This window comes from Ictalurus furcatus, chromosome 19 (genome assembly GCF_023375685.1).
Source record: "Ictalurus furcatus strain D&B chromosome 19, Billie_1.0, whole genome shotgun sequence".
Lineage (NCBI taxonomy): Eukaryota > Metazoa > Chordata > Actinopteri > Siluriformes > Ictaluridae > Ictalurus > Ictalurus furcatus.
In genome coordinates, this window is record NC_071273.1 from 9,627,867 (window position 1) to 9,650,142 (window position 22,276).

The 22,276-nt window shown below is 41.1% G+C and overlaps 2 protein-coding genes across 4 annotated transcripts in view; both read left to right on the forward strand.

Annotated features, from left to right (window-relative positions):
- Positions 1-75: 75 nt before the first annotated feature.
- On the forward strand, positions 76-6,428 carry atp5f1c (ATP synthase F1 subunit gamma). Of its 2 annotated transcripts, XM_053650759.1 has the most exons (9): positions 76-159; positions 748-782; positions 892-1,023; positions 1,688-1,892; positions 2,140-2,283; positions 2,518-2,582; positions 2,825-2,980; positions 3,111-3,207; positions 6,294-6,428. In XM_053650759.1, the coding sequence occupies exons 1-9, from the start codon at positions 119-121 to the stop codon at positions 6,295-6,297; spliced, it is 879 nt and encodes a 292-aa protein (XP_053506734.1). In that variant the 5' UTR covers positions 76-118; the 3' UTR covers positions 6,298-6,428. The 2 variants fall into 2 exon arrangements, with proteins under 2 accessions (XP_053506734.1, XP_053506735.1); XM_053650760.1 differs by lacking the exon at positions 6,294-6,428 and having other exon boundaries at positions 3,111-3,211.
- A 1,266-nt stretch (positions 6,429-7,694) lies between these two features.
- Positions 7,695-22,276, forward strand: part of taf3 (TAF3 RNA polymerase II, TATA box binding protein (TBP)-associated facto) — a 79,797-nt gene continuing 65,215 nt past the window's right edge. Inside the window, exons 1-3 of one of the 2 annotated variants that reach the window (XM_053650796.1) lie at positions 7,695-7,861; positions 8,005-8,502; positions 9,943-10,203. In XM_053650796.1, the coding sequence (XP_053506771.1) occupies positions 8,337-8,502; positions 9,943-10,203 (427 nt within the window). In that variant the 5' untranslated portion in view covers positions 7,695-7,861; positions 8,005-8,336. Of the gene's footprint in view, positions 8,503-9,942; positions 10,204-22,276 lie in introns of both variants that reach the window. The other variant, XM_053650795.1, reaches the window with a different exon arrangement.

Genomic DNA, 22,276 nt, shown 5'->3' on the forward strand with positions numbered 1-22,276 from the left:
TTGTGTACCTTTGTTAACGCGAGATCCACTTCTAATATCGCGAGATCACGATTCGCCGCCTTGGTTATTGGAACGCGCATGCGCAGTGCGGCGACTCTGACCTTCATTGCGAGTGAACATGTTCGCTAGGTCTAGCGCGGCGGCGTTCTACCCACAATGGTAATGGATTTTAACAGAGTTATTATCTTATTCTTGTTAACGTGATATTCTCCAAGTTGGTTTAATAAAGCCGGAAAACGCGTGATATTAGTAATTTAGTGAAATGTAGGAGAAAAGGTGCAAGGGCGAGTTGTTTTGTAGGCCGCAGTAACCTCGAGTAGCAGAGCGGCTTTAGCTCCAGTGTATGAACTTCACAGCAGTTTGACGTGTTGCTAGCGGGCATGCTAACTGGGGTTTACTTTTATATACCTACCTAACTAACAACATTATTATTATTATTATTATTATTATTATTATTATTATTGTTATTATTTAACTTTGTTTACGCTGAATTGGGTCTAAAAATGTCTGTCTTATGGCTTGCACACACTAAGTTAAGAGGTTTTGACCTATTTACTCTGTGAGCTGGACCTTCAGCATAAATGAACCGTGTGTGTGTGTGTGTATGTATGTGTGTGTGTGTGTATATGTGTATATATATATATATATATATATATATATATATATATATATATATATATATATAGCTGAAGTATGGAGCTTTCATTTCATCATGACTGCTGGCTAATAATCTGATTTGCATTACAGTGGGCAGGTCAGGACCATGGCTACCTTGAAGGACAGTAAGTAACATTTGTATAAATATTGCCTTTATAATTAGTTGACAGTTATATTTGCCCAGTAGTAATTTACTGGCTTTGCAAGTGACCGTATGGATGTTTTGCTCCTCAGTCACCCTTCGGTTGAAGTCCATCAAGAACATCCAGAAGATCACTAAGTCCATGAAGATGGTGGCTGCCGCCAAGTACTCCAGAGCGGAGAGGTCCTTGAAGCCGGCTCGTGTTTACGGCACCGGAACTCTCTGTAAGTTTAGGCTTCACAGTGAGAAAAGGGATTTATTATCCAGCCATCATTTTCAGAAAGTTGGATGATGAAGGAATATATCTTATTAGATAAGGGTAAAGTAATCTAGGCCGTTTCTCAAGACGTGTCCTTGTGAACTCGTTCTATGTCATTGTTCAGTTCCAGTACTCGTGAACGTGAAATTACTTGGACGTGTTCTCGAGATCAAGGGTGTGTCGGATGCCGAGCCGAACCTGCTCGATGTCCCAGAAGTCGTTGCGGCAAAACAGCGGATGCCGGAAGCCTGACCCAAACCTGTAGTTTTAAACATCTTTTCAACGACTGCAATCGAAACAAATCAAAATGGCGCAACGGGAAGCACAGCACATCTCCGTTCTCGCAAAGACACGTCCGGTGTCGTCCTGTCCTTCTAAGTTATTTCTTTCGTGGTAGCCTGGTAGTAGTGCGGTCTTCACACTAATGCATCTTCGTTCTTTGCATTCTTAGGCTCTACGCTTACGTCATTTAGAAATATCGGTTGTCATGAATTAAACTAGGTCGCAAGTACACAGCAAGAAAGTGTATAGTGAATGAGTAACAGGTCTGTGTCCCAGCTATTTTAGTATAACGTCAGATTGCTGTTTGCCAAAAAATTCACGATTTTAACGCATCCCTGTTGTTTTAGCGCTGTACGAGAAGGCCGAGATCGAGGCTCCAGAGGATAAGAACAAGCACCTGATAATCGGTGTGTCTTCTGATCGTGGGTTGTGTGGCGCCATCCACTCCAGTGTGGCCAAAGCCATGAAGAATGAAATAGCCAAACTCACCGGTGCTGGAAAAGAGGTCATGGTGGTTAATATCGGAGACAAACTCCGAGGCCTGCTCTACAGGTATGCTTTATTTCTCTTGTACATGCATGTTAAATTAACAAGTGGGGTGTTTTTGTTTTTTTTTTTTAAATAGTAACGACAAGGTTGTCGACTTACAAGCTATGTTCAAACTGTCTGGTTATGAATTCCCAAATAATTTAATGCACAAAAAAAATACCAGCCACCACTTACAATTGTACATACAATACAGTGTAGTATATTTCTGTGAACCTCTCGGGAATTCCTCTGAATTCTGTCTAATTGTCAGGACCCATGGACAACACATTCTCCTGAACTGTAAGGAAGTGGGCCGCAAACCCCCGACATTCAACGACGCCTCCGTCATCGCCACAGAGCTGCTGAACTCGGGCTACGAGTTCGACCAGGGCTCCATCGTCTACAACCGATTCAGGTGAGTGTCCTGCGTAATCAGACCCACACACACACATCTCGTACACCAGCTCAAATACACTGCGTGTTATTGCACCTGACAGTAGTGATCATTAGATCTGAAGACCAGCCCCACCTTTATAGTATTACTTATTACAGAGTCTAACATACTATCTAGTGCATAGAATGCAGTTTGGGTCAGTTCCCTCAACCAAAATGATGCGACTTGTTGACTTTTTTTTTTTTTTATAACCAGGTCTGTCATTTCCTACAAGACTGATGAGAAGCCCCTGTTTTCCGTGGACACAATTGCAAGCTCAGGTAGGCAGGCCTCAAAGATGGGGCCTTTCATTGCTTTATGGCTACAGTTTGTTATTAACGTAACATTTTCAAGCTATGATATGCAAAGAAAAGTTTTCCACTGCATCGTGTGTGTGTATGAACTGGCAACTTATTATACACATTGGTGTTTTTTTTTTTTTTAATTTTATACATATGAATATGAGAACATGTATATGACTTGAAACATCAAACTAATTCACTTGCTATTCTTTTTCATGCAGAGAACATGGGTATCTATGATGACATTGATGCTGATGTGCTGAGGAACTACCAGGAATTTGCCCTGGTTAACATAATTTATTACGGGCTGAAAGAGTCCACCACCAGTGAGCAGAGTGCTAGGATGACCGCTATGGACAACGCCAGCAAGAACGCCTGTGAGTGAAACACTCACCCTCCTCCTCCTCTCTTCCCTAGACCTTTCCTTAAGCAGCGGCTAAGTAGGAATTAGGTCTTCTGTGAACATGAGTATAATTATATAATTTTTTTTGTATTTCACCCTTACAGCTGAGATTATTGACAAGCTGACCCTGACCTTCAACCGCACTCGCCAGGCTGTGATCACCAAAGAGCTGATCGAAATCATCTCCGGAGCTGCTGCTCTGTAAGATCTCTTTACCTGTGTATACTCATTTTCTCTCTCTCTCTCTCCATCTGCATGTTCCCTTTCAGTGATCCGTCCTCATCTTTCTGCACTCGCCGTATTCCATACATGAGACCAGGGCGGCGTTTTCACAATTTTACTTTCGGCAAATAATCGATATTTAATTTATTTAATTTAATCAGCACCGAGTTCCTTAATCTGTATATTTAATCTCTGACTCAAAACCTGGGACATTATTGGCCTACCGTTACCAGTCATACCAGTCTGAGTAGAGTAATATGGTAACATTCAATCTTGGGATATTTTACTGAGGTGCACACCTGCCATGAAGGTCCTGTTACACAGCCTGTGATGTATAACAAAACCCCAACAGCTGCATCTTCTTCTTTATACACTCTCAATATTCTCCCTGGTGATCACTCACTGAAGTCCTGGTGTAGCCTCAGCAAGTGTAGTTTGCTTATACAATCCTTGTTATGGCTTTGAAATGTGAATTCAAAAGCCTCTGTCTTGCGAGCCAATAGAAAACAAGTAGGCTTGGCTGTAGTCTCTTTGATTGGTTTAAAAATGGCTGCACTGCTTATTATTGAGTAGTGGCTACACAGGACTTGTGCCTTGCTGTGTTCTGTTGCTTGGCGCACAACTGAAAAAAACAAATCGAGCAAACCTTGCTAATGTTTATCCGTACATTCTCTCCAAAATCACATGCCGTCATGACTGCCTGTAACTGCCTCATTTTGAATCGCGGACTAGGAAAATGCGGCGTAAATCTGAAACAACTGCTAGAACTAACGTACTGTTGATGTGAGCAGCTCGATAGTATCACGTGATCAGCTGCTGTACATGCTACAACGGGTGGGTTTTACTGTGTGTTATCATCTGACATTTTCAATGTGTAGGTAAATCGTATATCATATTTGGTTTTTATTTAGAATGGTGTTTAAGAAACACCAACGATTATAAGATAGGCTACGTCGTTGTTAATCTGGATAAATTTGAAAACGCCTCTTTTTCTCTAGGATTTGGTCTTCCGTTCACGCTGTATTTTTGTCCAGCGAAAACTGAGCTTTTCCGAAAACGCTCTCCCAAGTGGATAAATTTGAAAACGCCGTTGTTTGCATTGCAGTATGGACCGAGAAAACAGAGATATTCGGAAACAATGACACGTTTTTAGTCACGTGATGCATTCAACTCAAAACGAACAAGATGGTGGACGATGTCGTATTGCAAGTGTCGTGCGTGCTATCCAGTTTGGCAGTGTTCGTAGGGACCTTCAGATTGCATTTTTTTTTCTCTCAAAGAGGACACAATGTAACAAATTAACATGCAAATAAACACCTGATAGACATGATGCAAGCCAAAGCTTCTTACGGTTTTACGCATGTGCAGTATGGGGACTTAAGCATTTTTTGATGTTTCAGTCTGGGACGAGCAATTTTTGGGAAATGTTTGAAAACGCCAGTGTAGACTGAGGGGGTTTGTTACAACGAAAATGCAGGTTTCAGATCTATTCGGATTAATGTGGACGTAGCCCTAGAGTCATGGGATGAAGAGTTCTCAAGTTCCTATTTCCTTGTAACAAATTGTCTTCTGTTCACACGAGTCCTCTGAAAGCCGTGCCAGTCGTAACCCTTCCTGATTAAAATACTGCTAATTTCCTCTGCAAATGAGCACGTGTGTGTGTGTGTGTGTGTGTGTGTGTGTGTGTGTAAGGGGCTTAAAATAGCATCTCGGTTGGTGGAATTTGACCTGCAATGGTTTTAAGATACTGATGCTGAAAAGGCCTTCAGATTTTTCCACACGTAACTAAAAATCCACAATAACTTCTTAACTGCAAATTAAATCCATTCGTTCGTGCAGAATTATGAGATCAGTAATGTCATTTGTCCTTTATTTGAGTTTGACCCCTTGTCCTTCTCACCTCATCAGTTTTGTATCTGTTTAATTAATGTCTCATTGTTGTCTTGTGTTTTAAATTCATTTAATCTTCTTTTGTCATTTTAACTCATTTATACTAATCACATTCATTTTCACTTGTTTTTTTTGTTTGTTTGTTTTCCCTTCTATTAACTCTCTCACACCTTGTATAAATTCCACTCTCTCAGGGATTGAGGCCTGATGGAGGTAAACCGTAGTGAAGCAGAAATAAACTGTAGCATAGTGGGTGTGTTTGAATAGCACGCATTCTGTGGTCTACACATGTATATGTTTTAAGTTATGAATAAAGTGGTATCTCGGTGATTCTGCACTAGTTGGATCTCAGGACTGCGCTTCTTCTTTTTCTTACAAGCCAGACCTTTAGATTTGCTAGACATTTTGTAACAAAATGCGTCTTAAGAAGCGCCTGCTTTCACAAACAGAAAGAATGACATGGTAGCCCACCAACCACCGGCATCTTTCATATAGTTTAGCACATATGCAAGATTATCTTGTTGAAGCAGGGGGTTTCACACAGAACCTCTTTAGTAAAGTGTGGATGTAAACTTTTTCCTGTATATTGCTCAAAATCTCTTTCTGTTGTGATGTTCAGGTTTGTTTTCCCAAAAAAAAAAAATTGAGAATCCTATTGCTAAGTTTTGATTGAACATCTACCAATTAAATAAATATAAATTTATTATTTGAAGACTAGTAAGCCTGTATAAGCCTTGTGCTACTTAAACACACCCCTAGTGTTAATAACCACCCCCCCCCTTTATTTAACAAGTTTGGGAGTTTAGCAGTTTTTTGTGTATCAGGCTCAATGGTTTCATAAAGAAACTGTAGTAGTAGAGCTTTCTGAGCATTTCAAATATTGAAAGTTAGTAATCTGTTCCAGTTGTTAGCTACGTGTTGTTCAAATAGATTAATAACCTCAGCTTTATTTAACGAAGTAGATGCTCATTGGTTAATGGGAGAGATGGTTTTATACATATATTCAAGCATTAATAGTATTCTTATTTTTAACTTGTATTTTAAACATATCTTAACCTTGAGCCTGCTCCTTCTTAAAATAAATAGTTCCACTGAGACAACCCTGAGTGCTTCACAGTGCTTGTATCACAATGATTATGTTTGTTAAATATATTTTCTCTTTCTTTCTTCCACAGATAAAGAGGAACCATGCAGGCCATTGTGCTCCTGGCAGAAAATGTTTGTTTTTCAGTCATCTGGTATCAAATTAAAGAGTATTTGTCCCTCTGTTTGTAAAATATAAGCAAATAAACCTCTTACATTGACATGTCCATCCATTTTGAATCTGTCTCCTATTTGATTCTTTGATATTGTTGCAGTTTTATTCACAATTAAAGCTCAGTCAGGAATTTTAAAAGCTTCACCACAACCCAATACTACTCGTGGATTAGCCGTGGCTCATTAATGGAAAGAATTTTTGTATGTTTTACATTTGGCACTGTTGATTGCAGGTCCGTCTCGTTTCATTATCAAAAGCTTTTACCACTAGTGTGTGGGGGTTTATGCCCGTAGGTATCCAAAAGGTCAACAATACAGAGAAACTCTTGAAATAAGGACTAGATCTAAAATGGCACACCCGATTAATCCCATCAGTAAACTCCCACTAGCGCAATCTTGTTTTATTGAAGCAGTATAAAATTACCCTGAACCGATTACTGCTGAACCCAGTTGACTTCATGAGGATTGCATTGTTACTTTTAATAATTGGAGATCAAAACAACTTTGGCCTCTTCATTATCCCTTTGCAACATGAACCCTTCTCCCTTTTAATAAACGTTTAGAGTCGGGTGTCACAGGATCGCCTTCAGTGGTGTTACGTGACTGCAGTTTAATAAGTCCAGGGGTAGTCTGGGGTCGATGATTAGCCCGTCTGATATCACTACACAAGGGGAAAGTTTAGTTTGGCCCAGATAACATATTCATTATTTAAATATTTGCTACTGGATCCTTGCGGGGTGAGGTCCTTGATCTGGGTTCATTTTATCCATCGCTTCATGTGAAAAGGTGAGACTGTGTGTTCCAGGCGGTTTTAAATTTCCTTAGATGCATGATTTAGTTTAGTGGCAGTTTAAAGCACGATTGCAAAATCAAATCTGATACTGCTTAATGGATAAAACAGATGATACCAGATGATGCTTGCTTAGATCCCAATCCAGGGCCTAGTCCTCGACATTTAAGTGTTTTCTCTTCCTCTAGCACATCTGATTCAAGTAATCAACTAATTGACAAGTCTTTTTGAGTTGAAGTGAGTGTCTTAAAGCAGAGACAACACGTGTGTGTGTGTGTGTGTGTGTGTAGGATAGGGGATACTGGGAATGTGGCGGTTTAGATGAAAAAGTAAAATACAAGACGTATTCTCTGGGTTTAGATGGAGAATCTGCGCATGCGCAATCTTAAATAGGGGGACTAAAAAATGGCGCCCACCACGGAATGAAAAAAAAAACTGCCAACTCTTCTTTCAAATAACGAATAAAATATTGCACGGATTTTTTTTTTGTTGCGGACTCATCCAAACAGCTCTCACTAACGGAATTAACCAAACTACCAACAGCTCTGTGTCCGAAATAAGGATGTTCACAACGTAAACAAAAGCGCTGCGCCTCGCCTCCATACTTCATCGATTTATCTGCGCTCTGCATTCAGGCTGCCAAAATGGCGATGGAAGAAGTGTCGCCGTTGTGATAAACCTAACTGAGAAAACAACGTAAGCATGGCTTTCTGGATTTGACTGTTTTAAAGAAATGCCATAATGTGAAATCCGGTACGAATTAGAGATGTATAAGGGGAAAAAACAAGCGAGGAAGCGTCCTGAAAGCCTCATCGATTGCTCTGTGATCTTCATTTTAGGAACTCGACCATGTCGCCTGCTGTGAAAGCGACGTCCTTGTGATTAACCCAAACGCAAACGAGAAGACATTTTACACACGTTTCACACGTGGAAATACGGTGTTTATGGATGTGTGAAACGCATTCAGGATGCCTAAACAACGTAAAGATCATCGATCGGACGTGGCTCGTTTGCGCATGCCCAATCGATTGCTCTGCAGCTCGTCGCTCCTGGAACTAAAGATGGCGCCTACTATGGAAGAAGTGCCGCTGTTGTTATCCGTGTAAATGCGACAGAAACGAAGCCAAATAGTGCGGTATCGTGGCTTTGAAGGCTTGTGGCCGGCGGGGAGATGTGTGAGAGCTATGCGCGCTCGCTGATGCGGGTGGCGGTGGCGCAGCTGTGCCAGGCGCTGGGCTGGGACGCGGTGCAGCTCTCCGCCTGCGAGCTGCTCTCCGACGTGCTGGAGCGCTACCTGCAGCAGCTAGCCCGAGGCTGCCACCGCTACTCCGAGCTGTGTGAGAGTCTCTACCTTCTTCTTATTTCTATTTCTCGGAGAGTCCACACACTCATTCACGCACATACACGCCTAAACCCATGTCCGGGGTGCGTGTTTACATCTTTAGCATAACCTGGAGTGCTATAGCAAGCTAACGTTAGCTAGCGTAAGTTAGCAGGGCTAGTTAGTCAGAAGCTAAACGTCAACACTTAACGGTTTTAGATGAGAAAGTTATGGTGCACTGTTCCTCTGGGTAGTTTTGAGGCGGGGAAAAGTCTGGACGTGAGACAATACTAGATGCTGTAGTGTCGTTAGAAATCAAAACAACTGTTGGAATCATTCTCCAGATGCTAACAAGCTGTCATGTTTAGTGATGAACTTGTGTATAAACAGGTCACGTACAGGGGTTTTCATTATTTCACCCTCTGTATTCCCAGTACATTCTGTGCAGCTCTTATTATAGTGGCATCCCATCACATTCACTTTACAGCAAGGTGTTTTTTAGGAGAACACACCTCTATGATGAACTTTAAGGAGAGAACACACCTCCATGATGAAGATTTTTAAGGGATTCCGCTGTAGGCTCTCCAGGCATCGCTGTAGGTTCCCCCAGTATTGCTGTAGTTACTCGTCATCACTATAGTTCTTCAGGTAGGTTCTCCTGTCATTGCTGTTGTTTCCTCTGACATCACTGTAGGTTCTTCAGTTTGTCTAGGCATTACAAAAACAAAATTCAGGCGTTGTTGAAGGTTCTTCAGGTATCTCGCTGTAAGTCCTTTGGGCACTTCGCTGTAGGTCCTTCGGGCACCTCGCTGTAGGTCCTTCGGTTATCACCGGAGGATTTTTCAAGTATCGCTGTAGGTTCTTCAGGTATTGCTGTAGGTTCTTCACTGTCACTATAGGATCTTCAGGTATCGCTTTAGGTTGTTCAGTTATCCCGGTCAGATCTTCAGGTATTGCTGTAGATTCTTTAGGTATCGCTGTATTTTATTCAGGTATCACTGTAGGTTCTTCAGGTATCACTGTAATTCTTCAGGTGTCACTGTATCTTCTCCTGTCATTGCTGTTGTTTCCTCTGACATCACTGTAGGTTCTTCAGTTTGTCTAGGCATTACTAACATTTTTCAGGTATCGCTGTAGGTTCTTTAGGCATCTCGCTGTAGGTTGTTCAGGCATCTCGCTGTAGGTTGTTCAGGCATCTCACTGTAGGTTGTTCAGGCATCTCGCTGTTGGTTGTTCAGGCATCTCGCTGTTGGTTGTTCAGGCATCTCGCTGTAGGTTGTTCAGGCATCTCGCTGTTGGTTGTTCAGGTATCTCACTGTAGGTTGTTCAGGCATCAGTGTAATTCCTCAGTTATTGCTGTAGGATCTTCAGGTATCGCTTTAGGTTGTTCAGGTATCTCTTAATGCATGCATGCATCCACATTTTCTTCATATTTTAGTTTTTTTCCTTTCCGCAGACGGGCGGACAGACCCTGGGCTGAGTGACCTTGAGCAGGCCTTTGGGCTGATGGGGGTGAGTGTCGCGGAGCTTGAAGACTACATTAACAACTTGGAGCCAGTGGGGTTCTTCCACTCCATCCCCCAGTTCCCCATCAGCAAGAGCAGCTTGCTGCAGTTCCCCACCTCCAGCTTCGACACAGATGTCCGCAACGCCCTGCGTGGAGACAAGAGGGACTACATCCCAGAATACCTCCCTCCCCTCGCCCCACTACACCAAGGTACGCATTACAGAGGGGATTTAATCCAAATATTCAGTGAGTACAGGAACGTATCTCAGCAAGTCAGAGAAGGAACATTTTTATATTTTATACTTAAACACATGACTGCACACTGCAACTCGGTCAAACGGTAACATTTGCACAATACAATGTAGCCACAAGGACGTGTCTTTAAAGAAACTCCCTCCCTGCAGTCCAGGGCATGGAGACAACACAGTGTGTTTCAGTGTGGAGAAGTGTGTTTGTTGTCGCATGTTGTACAACGTCTTGGGGGTTAAGGTTGGAGTTATGCTTATAGGAGGAGCCGGATCAGGTCTAACTCCATCCGCTAGGTTTTGGTTCTGCAGCGAGGACTACCTCTGTTTTCACAGAACAAAGTGTTAGTTTCAGTAACCAACAAGTATAAAGATAAATTCACACAAGTGACCGGCGATCATTCATTTTTCACAGTCACAACACACTGGGACATCTGACTAATCAGAGCAGAACATGCTCTCTGAAAGGAGGAGTTTAGAGTGAATCATTTAACGAGTCGTTTGTGACACTGGGGGGAAAAAATGTAATGCTGCAGTTTAAATTATGAGCACGTTAAAGTGTTTTTTGACCTCGGATGCATGTAAATCTATTGTATGAGACCTTTAAAACCAAATTCTCCATGTTTCAAAACCATCACAGGTGTGCTTTAAATGATTGTTCAGTCGTGTGGTGCACATGGTACAACGTCTTCTCACCTCCTCACAGTTTTAGTTCCTATGTACTGCTTGACTGGGGGGAAAGGAATTAAAATATAAAACCGTGGTTTGATCTTATTTTCTTATATACAACCTTTCAGTAAATGTGTATATACATCATGGAGAAAAATAATGCTTTAAAGAAATAGCAAAAATTGCTGACGTCTCTAGAGAATGTTTGTAGCCAGTATAGTTAGTGTGTGCTGCTAAATAGCTGATACAGATTTTTTTTTCAGACTTTTTATTTTCAAACGGCTTTTAAATTTATTAACGTATTACACGTCAACTGATGAACATTTTAAAGATTGATAAATTCAGCCCATGACTTTGTCATTGGGGCTGGACAGATTGTACACGCCCACCGGTGATGTCAGTAGCGCTCGCACCACGCCCACGAGACAAACTACAAGCCAGTGTGAACGCTGGGTAAGAAGCTGTTACCCTACAGTCGAAGCAAGCGGCTTCCTCCTTGCACTGATGTAGAGAATTGGGATAGTTACACGTATTAATGGATTTTGTTATTTTTGAAAATTTTGTTTTCATGTAACATTTCTTTCCATGGTGTTTCAGTATGTAGTAGTGAAGGTGTATGAGAGCTTTGGCAGTGCTGGCACTGTATTTTCAGTGTTTCCATGGCACTGCATATATATTGCTTAGAAATGATCTTGCAAAATTTCATTCATGATGTTTATTCAATATTCCACTATTAGCCTAGAACAAATGTAGTGAAGTGGTGAATATTGCATTACTTCTCTAAGTGGTTTTGGACCGTGATCTTATTTTAAGTCCCAAATTCTCAGGCCCGCCCCTCAGGACTACTATTTCAATCATTTGCTGGGCAATACTGTAAATAAGTGCGCACACAATCCATATAATGCTAGACAACGTGTTTCCAAAAAAAAAATAAATTCAACTATAACAAATTGATATCAAATCGAAAAAGACAACAAAACATGAAAAACGTAAACATCACACACTGTTCTACAAATGTCTCCCTCTAGTGTTTACACAATCAATGGGTCTGTCATATTTTTAATAGAGATGGCACAATATTTATGTGTGTGTGTGTGTATGTGTGTGTGTGTGTGTGTATATATATATATATATATATATATATATATATATATATATATATATATATATATATATATATATAAAAAAAATATAATTTCCAATACGGAACACTTGAGTGTATATCCAAAATCCGATATAATTTTTTTTAAAAACTTGAAGCACTTCACAGTTAAACTCTTTCACATTCAATCACTTACATTGTAAATATAATACATATAATAAAGTGGAGTTGAAATACAGTCGGTCCTACAAAAATGTATATTTATATGGAAATATTGCCAGTTCTAAAATTGGTTTTATTTTTTTTCACGTGTGTTACAGGATCTAATATCTGATGTGTTTTTGCCCTGATATCTGATCCAACATTTTGTTATGGTATCAGATTAATGCCATCACAAATGTTTATGCATCAGTGCCTTCACGGTTTATCAGTATATCATAATGGCATTTAATAATTGATAGGAATTTTTTTTATTACATCATCACATAATTATTTATTTATTTATTTACTACCCCCAAGTGAATGTAATTTCGCTGATTGAAGTCACATGTAGGTAGAAAATTATGAATTATTGACTAGTATTTCTACGCAATTAATCATGATCAAGATCTGCCCCGGATCTTCCGGACTTCCTTTGCTCTGTGTGTGTTAGTGTGAAGGATTATGTGTGTGACTCTTTGTTGGACCAGAAAGAACTAGTATGAGAGGTGTGTGTGTGTGTGGGGGGGGGCGGTTGGATTTCCTCAGGTCGAGAACACGGAAGCTGTCTGCCTCGACCGCTCTCCTCTGTTCAAACCTTCATCCCTTTTCCCCTCCGTCTCACCTGTCGGAATCCTCCTACACTTCCTGTCTGGTTCCTGTCCCAGCATCTGGCACCACACACACTCCTTCTCATTACACACACAGGGCGCTGTCAGCGGGTGGTGGAGAGGCAGACATCATCGGGGTTGTTTTAGGTCGGCCAGGAAGTGGACTGTATAGCGTGGTGTGTAAGCTGGGGGTCCGGCCCGGATGGCAGAAAGCCTAGGTAGTAGAAAGGTGTGTGTGTGTGTGTGTGTGTGTGTGTGTGTGTGTGTGAGAGAGTGACTCCAGCCAGGGTAGGAGGCCTAACTGGGCTTGGAGCCAGCACTCAGCTGGGTGCCTCTCCCTCTCTCTCTCTCTCTCTCTCTCTCTCTCTCTCTCTCTCTCGCTCTCTCTCTCTCTCGCTCTCCCTCCCTCCCTCCCTCCCTCTCTGAGTTACTCTGACACTACTGCAGATGTAAATACAGCCACATGTTGGAGCTGTTAAACCACAAATGTCCTCCGCTTCAGTGCAGTTCTCTGTAACTTTTATCTAACCATAAATTGGTAAATAAAAAAAAAAAGTTTAATCTTATATAACGCAGTAAAAAGGGCTATTTGGACGGGACTACTTTTATATGGGGAGTGGCAGGGTAATATACAGTAATAATTACCAGAGATTCTCTGGGATTTTAATCCCGTGCGAACTGGTCATGTCGGTTATTTTTCCGGACTGCTCGTTCCCGAGCCGGCGAAGATTTTTAGCTTCTATAAAACCGCCTGTAAAAATAACCCCAGGTTAAACTAATCCTGTGTGAATGTGCACTCTATTTTATTTAATTTTTTTATTTATAATTTTTTTAGGTAGTCCATTCCTTCTCTGCATTTAGTCCAGTTGCCAAATGGCACTTTGAGAGAGGGACATTTATCGCAAACTTCCTGAAAAATCTCGGAAGGATTTTATGTAGCATTTGTTCAAACAGCGTTCGATAACGTCGCTCTCCCCAAACTGAAACTAAACGCAGCGTCAGCTCTCGTCCAGTTGGGTTATCTCTTTCTCTTCGTTGGTGCCGTGATGTTGTATTATCAAACACTGAGGTGCAGCACCATGTTGTGTGTGACGCACAGGACCGCCGTGATGTGTCGTCAGCACGTAAACGACGAAGACACGCCCATCTCGGCAATTCGTACAGAAATCGCTTATCCCGTGCTGGTTGACGATAAATATCATAGATGTGTACAGTAACAATTGCTTTACAGCCTTACGTCCTGAAAACTAATCCCGTCTGAATAGTGCTGAAGGCAAACCCGTAAACAACAGTGTGTGTGTGTGTGTGTGTGTGTGTGTGTGTGTGTGTGTGTGTGTGTGTGTGTGAGAGAGAAATATTTAAATGGTTACCTTAATTAGCATCCAAGTACATTAAATATATTAGTGTTTTATGTTCAGATGGGACAGGACAACCTATACCTCATAAATCTTCGCATTACTAAACAATAATAAATACAATCTACAGATCTCTGAATGATTTGATTTGTTGTTGTTGTTACCACATGCTAAAATAGGAAATTCATTCTTTTATTAATTTCCTGTGCCCTCTTGCCATTTTTTTTTTTTTTTTTTTAACACAGCAGCTGCAGTGATGAAAAGCAAGAAATTGATAATCACATGAGCGTTCTGTAATTTATTTATTGTTTTAAAGCCAAAAATGATTTTTTTTTTTTTTTTTTTTTTTTTAAAAAAAGCTCATCCCTGCCAATTTCAAAACAAAAATGAAAGAATGAATGAAGTGTACATGTACTGATAATGAAGAAATGTGTGTGTGTGTGTGTGTGTGTACATGTATGACGCAACATGCAAGACTTTTCTCAAGGACACTTGTGTCCAAGGACATTGGACACGACTGGGTGAGGGTTTGAATGTGACGCTACCGATCAGGGTCAGGGATTCCATTGATTTGGAGAATGTGGAAAAACCTGAGTGGGGTTTCGGAGCTTACGAATCTACTTCGTCACAAGAAAGTGCGAATGCACTGCTGTTTTAACAGACTGGAATGAGCTGAGGTTTTTTTCTCTGATTATGATCCTCTACTGATAGACCGTTGATCTTCCTGTTTACCTTTTACAGCAAGCGGATGCATGGTCTCCTTATCACTAATCATGAAACCTGGAATTCCTGATTTAAAATTCATTCATTCATCTTCAGTAACTGCGCTATCCTGGTCCGAGTGTGAGGCGGGAATACACCCGGCATAGGAAACCAGTCTGTCGCAGAGCACTACACGCACGCACACACACACTCATGCCTAATTAGTGTAGCTGATCCACATACCAGCAGGTTTTTGGCGGTGTGAGGAAACCTGAGAACACTGAGTAAACCCACCAGCACGGGGATATGACTCCTGGTTGTTTAATGATGTAGAATGTGTAATATCAGCGTTTCTCTTAATAAAGGCATGTAATGCAGTTGCAGTGTTTGAGCACAAGAGGTCCCAGTCTGCACATCCTATACAGTTCAAATATACAGAGACCGGATCGCGGTCTTTCACGGAGAGCTTCCCGACTCATTACAGTGAAAGGAATCATCTGATAACCCAATAGCTCCGGATTGCGATGACCAACATGCTTTATACGTTATACAGTCACACAACCTGGATATAACAGTTAAAAAAAAAACAAAAAACATCCCCGCACCTCTGTGACCTGCTCATTATGCTTCAGTCGTTCATTTGCTGTCCCCAGAATGGACAATTAGTTCAGTCAAAATTTTTGGGAGATTCTACAAGTGTATCGGGTGAATATTTAAGTTATGGTGAAGCTGTAGTACAGTTTGTAGCCATTTTTAATGTGTGTAGTTTTATACAGAAAAAGATGTAAGTCTTTTCAGTCATCATTTTTCTTCATTCGAATGATGCTCTGAGAATCGATTCAAATCGAATCATGAATGCAGTATTGTGAATCAGATTAATCCATGAACGGAGCGTATCCCTACACCTCTACTCCTGATCCTGAGCAAGCAAAGGAGCTACAGCTAAATATATTAAGAGAAGGAGACCGATGTGACGCCGAGTTCCAGGAGGTGACCTGGGGACTTGTATGGATGTGCTAATGAAGAATCTGAAGGAAAAGGTTAAGCTTGTGGATTATAAATACTTTGTCCCCAGGTCACCTCCTGGATACTCATCGTATGTTTGGTCCCCCCTTTTTCTTTACACTTGGCACTCAGCATTCGTGAGTAGGTCTCTCGGAGGTGGCTGTGATCTGCAGTACGTCACAGCGATCCTCCGTGGCAGTGATGCATGTACAGAATTACACACGCTCTCGGGTTGATTTCGGCCAGATTGGCAGAAAGCCACACTGCCACTGACGTTGCGTAGGATTCCGTTTCGAACATGGAACAGTGAGCACTTTTGTGGGCCTCGTTTATCAATATTTCAGTAAAGCTGTGTGTAAGTAATGCTGTAAAAGTAACGTAAGATGTAACCTAAATGTAAGAACACGCAGTTAATACTCAACAGCATATTCCATATGTGAAAGTGCAGTAATCCATGCAGATTACGTGATTTGAGGCTTGCGTTAGTCGTCTTGCGTGTAAATTTACACGCACCGAGAAGCGCGAGTAGGATATGAACATTTTGCCGGATTTCCTCGTGTGAATGCTCGTGCAAACGATACATACGGAAACCAGTTCGTATCCAGGAATGAACTTTTCATATTAAATACAGCTTCATGTCCTGAGTAGAAGTTGCTCTGCAGCAAACAGTGCCTGATTTTCACGTATTTTTCTTTAACGATGCTTTTTTTTAAAAAAAAAAGCTTTTTTTTCCCCTTTATACCAAATTCAAACTTTTGATAGTGTTTACATTGCTATGTAGTGTTACATAAAAAAAAAAAATGTAATTAAAAAAATTTCTGTTCAAATGATTTATAGTACATTGCAGCTGAATTCTCAAATCTGATTGGTCAGAAGGTGTCGATTAATTTTCTATATAATCACGGCTTGAACAGTACTCCCGGTTGGGAACTTTATTTCAGTGCATTCGTTCTAATACTAATATTCTGTAGTAACTTATAACTATAGTAACACTATAGTAACTATGCAGTCCCTCCAGGATTTCGCAGTTTTGTGATTGCAGAAATGAATTAAAGATCAAGCAAACGTTACAATATTCGAAGGAGTTTGCAATTATTCTAAGTTACTGCACGTTTTCTGCAGATTTGGGCCAAGACGCGTCATGTGACATCATCAGAACACGCATTCATCCTAAGGCCACTTCGAGTCAATGCATCGAGTGCAATTTTCCAATTCAAGTAGTTTTCTGCCAAAAAACCTCTGCAAGTTGCATTGCAAATTCTGAAAAAAGCGTATCAAAATCAAGCAATTTTGGCCATAACAATCACAAAAAAAATCCTGTATGGACTGCACTATAGTAACACAGTAACACTATAGCGTCACAGTAATAGTAACACAGTAGCATAGTAATATAGTAACATAGTAAAACAGTAATAGTAATACTACAGTAACATAGTAACACTAGTAACATAGTAACACACTAGTAACATAGTAATACTATAGTAACACTAAAGTAACATAGTAACATGCTAACACTAGTATTATAGTAACACTATAGTAACACTAAAGTAACATAGTAACATGCTAACACTGTAGTATTATAGTAACATTATACTAACACAGTAGCATAGTAGCATAGTAACATAGTAATACTATAGTAACACTAAAGTAACATGCTAACTCTGTAGTATTATAGTAACACTATACTAACACAGTAGCATAGTAACACTAACACTATAGTAACACAGTGCTTTGTATGGTGGATGCACCACATAATCTAGGCTTACTAATACAAATTATTACAAAAATACTGTCAGAGAGAACTGTACATCATTGATCTGTTGAAGCTTTGTGTAAGGAACATGTATGGAAATAATCTCAGGCGTCAGTGTTTGAAGAATCAGGAAGTTTTCAGAGACCCCCCCCCCCCCCCCCCGGGTTTCTCTGTAACAAGACAAGCTGCATATTTTTGTTTTGTCGTAACTCTCAAAAAAGAGCAACTGTTTCTAACTACTTTTACGTAAGGCGTACCAGGAACTGGTCACATTACATGTAACTATGAATGGATAAAACTGTATAAAATAATGTTAAGAAAAAAAAGTAATACAGGAGGAATAAAACACGTCGGGAAGCAACGTTATTGAAAAATGATCATGGTTATGGGGTAACAGTTACTTAACTTCATCTGTTCATGACATCTAAAAATATTTTTGGAAACAGTGCTTTATGAACCAGAGTTAGAGACATACTGATGATACCTGGTGACTCGTTCTGAAGTCTCAGAACATTAGCTCCTCAAAAAGAGTTAGTGTGGAGAGTCTGACTCCACACTCGTTCAGTGTTTTGACAGAGAGAGAGCGAGAGCTGCGGCCGGGTTTCAGTCTGCAGGCGCTTGTTTGTCTATTGTGCTGAAGCTTATTGTCGTTTGCTCCAGAGGGAAGGAGGGATGGCAGAGCGAGAGCAAGCGATTGCATCTGTACACTGAAATTACCAGCGATCACGCTGCGTGATAAAGGGCCGCTCTATGCAGAGAGAGAGCTGGAGCGAGAGGCACAAGATGAATAGAAGTAGGAGAGAAGAGTTCTCTCTGCTGGGTGTAGTCCAGCGATGTGAGATTGGGGCTCGGTCTTGACTTATTATAGCTGCTGAGGTTAAAGCAAACTTTTATCCAGTTCTGTTGCCAACAAAGGAAGAGCAAATTAGAAATCGAGAGAGAGAGACTTCTGGTAACCTTGTTATATTAACCTGTTATTAACCTTCAATTTTCTTGTCATATTTGCTTTGGAAGTAATACAATCTAGCATTTATGCCAATAAAGAACTGAACACAGCGAGCGAGAGAGAGAGAGAGAGAGCGAGAGATGGGTCTGAGGGGTTAAGTGAAACTATTATGTTTGTGATTTATTTAATCCACCGCTTGGAGAACATTCAAAGCTGCAAAATAGTCTCTCTTGTTATTTGTGCCTTAAAAAGCACTATTACACTACTCTATTTTTTACCCTGCACAAACGTTTAAGTTTAACACGTCTCTTTCTGCCCAAGTGAACAAGCGCAGTTGTTTTCTGCTCTTCTACAGAGCTTTTTTTAGCGAGTTGAAATTTTTCATTTTTCTCATATTTCCGTCTTAGAATTTTTTCCGTTGCCGGTGTGTTTTATGTAAGGAGTGAAACACAAACAGGTGTCCGGGGCGATCCTTTCCCACATCAGCATGTCCAGAAGTGTTTTATTCTTCTGATATACAGTGATTTGCTAACGACTATTTTTATGTAATTCATTAACAAACACGTTTCTTCAACGCTTTTTAACCATTTATAGTTACATTTAAGCAACAGTAATAACATGGCAGGTATAACAGCCACTTTTGTTCCTCTATAACAAACAAACCCAGCCTGTCATGTTACAGAACAACTCGTACTGAAAGCCCCAACCGTTTTCTTTGTTATAGAACACACTGATATGTTTATTATTAGGCCTAGGTAATATTGTGCATCCTCTATACACGTGCCTGTGAACACAGTGTCCTATAGTACTATAAAGGTCCCTTTCCAGAACCTTCACACTAACTGTCCCTCAGTGGTGGAATGAACTTCCAACCTCAGTCCGGACCACAGGATCTGTCACTATCTTCAAAAAACAGCTAAAGACCCACCTCTTCCGTGAGCACATAGCTAACCCCTGAAACGCCAACCCCACATTATAACAAAATACAAACCCTTCTCGACTCTGCACACTTTTTCTCCAGAACTCAATTATAAATCTTGTATAGTAGCACTACTCGTATTGTTCTCCGCTGGATATATCGCTTTGCTTGTATTTCCTCATTTGTAAGTCGCTTTGGATAAAAGCATCTGCTAAATGAATAAATGTAAATATAGTGTAATGCAATAGTGTGTTAGAATGAAGGGATTAATATAAACCTGTCATTTAAAGTACTGTTAGAGCTGCCGTTATAGGAACTTCGAATCAAGAATTCAGCAGAGTTGTGGAAAAAAAGATCATCTAAAAAACCGTGAAAGTCATTTTGTTGCGAGCCCGGTTAACCCATGAGATCAAATTTGGCAGTGTGCTGTAATGCCATGAGTTGTAGCTGTTGCTGTGGGAGCTGTGACTGTTCCGGTCTTCTCTATTCAAATAATAAACTCCAACCCCAGATCGCTCTGGCTTTTGTTCGGGCTAGTTCTGTTTTCTCTAGACCGCCGTCATGATCGATGGAAAATAAAAGACACGGTGTCCCAAAAAGTCTCCGTACACATGGGGAGATGATCGCTTTTTAGCAAAACGTTCTTCCTTTCCATTCCTTCATTTCCATTCTCGCGGCTGGATTGGGAAGCTGCCGCAAGATTGTGATGGACCCGTCCCTAAACTCGGTGACAAATTAGAAAAGGACCGACCGAGAAGCGGACGCCCACGAACGTCCACCGACGAAGGCACAACGGGTGTGACGTATGCAGTCCCCTGTGTATGCAGACTTTTGGGACACCCTGCGTTTCGACAGAACTTTGGCTGAACTTTCAATTTATTCATGTTTTTAAAAATAACCAAACGGATAATTTGTGGATTCCCGTGAGTACCTGTCTCATCCAGAGAGACATTACGTGTTTCCTCGGTGCCAGCATGCTGATTTATACCTCATTTTTAGAGCGTGTGTGTGTGTGTGTGTGTGCACCTAGCCCGTGTTAAGTTCCGAATTGAGCGCAGTCTTGGCGTTTGAGCCGCCTCGTTATCGGTTCTCTTTAGAAAGCCTCACAAGGGCGTAAAATGATTAGAGGAACAGCTGACAATGCGTGAAGAGATTTGCACCGTTTCCGCCGCGGCGGCGACAATGTCAGGTACAGCCGTGACACTCTGAAAAGAGAAAAGGATGAATATTAAAGGCGCCCTTCTGTTCTCCTTTTCTTCTGTGCGACGGAAGAAACGTCTTCACGTCTTCTTCAGGCAGGGAATAGACCCGAGGCCCGTTTCCGATTGGCGAGTGCGCCCTCCCTTAGCCAGGAGAATCAGGCCTGATGAAAAGAGTTTCATCTTTTAAGTGTAATTCTCATTACACACACACGCATTTACACACACACACACACACACACTCACTCTCAGAGTCTTGTACTCCTTCTGTGTTTTCCCAGGCCAGTTACTGTGCAGTGCGACACTGTAGCTGATGTAGTAACTCCTGTATTATCTCTCTACCCCTCTCTTATCTCTGTGTATTTCCCTTCCTCTTCCCAGAGAGAGAGGGAGAGAGAGAGAGGCTATCTGCGCTTTGTACTTTTCTGACTATTTATGTCGGACAAGGTCAGAATCGTTTAAACTTGCCTGGCTCGCTTAGACCTGCAGATAAGATGCGAGCAGAAAGGATCGAGATCGATGGAGAAGTGCACATCTCTCTCTCTCCCGTCTCTCAGTTTGTCAGCCGTGTCCATTTGTCTCTTTAAGAGTCCACAAGGCTGCCGTAAAATACAGTACTGCTCCCTAAACGCGCCACTTTGCTCACCCAGATCAAATCAGAAAGCAAATTAAAATGCTATCAAATAAATCCGAGCCACAGCTGCTTCTGAGGAGCTACTGTGCAACGAGATATTGAGACGGAGAGAGAATGAGAGGGAGGGAGGGAGGGAGTGCGTGCTGCTTTCTCACACAAACATGTACAGTGCTGTGAATAAGTATTTCTTCTGTTTTTGTGCATCTCTCATACTAAATAGTTTTAGATCTTCAAACGAAATACAACATAAAACAAAGGCAACCTGTGGAAACACGATACAGTTTTTATTTATTTAAAAAATTTTTATTGAAGCAAAAAAAAAAGTTATCCAACACGTATCACCTATGTGCAAAACTAATCGCCCCCTTAAACTTAAAATCTGGTTGTGCCACCTTCAGCAGCAATAACTGCACCCAAACACGTCCGATAACCGGAGATCAGTTTTTCACAGCGCTGTGGTGGAATTTTGGCTCACTCTTCTCTGCAGTACTGCTTTAGTTCAGTCACACTGGAGGGTTTTCGAGTATGAACTGCGCATTTAAGGTCCTGTCACAGCATCTCAATTAGTTCATCAGGACTTGACTAGGCCACTCCAAAAATTTTTCATTTTGCTTTCAGTTTACGGACTGAAGACCAGACATTCTCCTTTAGGATTTTCTGGTAGAGAGCAGAATTCATGTTTTCCTCAATTACTGCAAGTTGCCCAGGCCCTGAAGCAGCAAAGCATCCCCACATCATCACACCTCCACCACCATGCTTCACCGTAGGTATGATGTTCTTTTTGTGGAATTCTGTGTTTGGAGATGTAACGGGACCCCTGTCTTCCAAACAGTTCCACTTTCGACTCATCAGAACATTCTTCCAAAAGGTTTGAGGATCATCAAGGAGAGTTCTGGCAAAATTCAGACGAGCCTTAATGTTCTTCTGGGTTATCAGTGGTTTTCA

Coding starts and splice junctions, on each gene's coding strand:
- atp5f1c (XM_053650759.1), top strand. CDS start 119: ATGTTCGCTAGGTCTAGCGCGGCGGCGTTCTACCCACAATG. Junction 160..747: donor GCGGCGTTCTACCCACAATG/GTAATGGATTTT, acceptor TTTGCATTACAG/TGGGCAGGTCAGGACCATGG. Junction 783..891: donor CATGGCTACCTTGAAGGACA/GTAAGTAACATT, acceptor TTTGCTCCTCAG/TCACCCTTCGGTTGAAGTCC.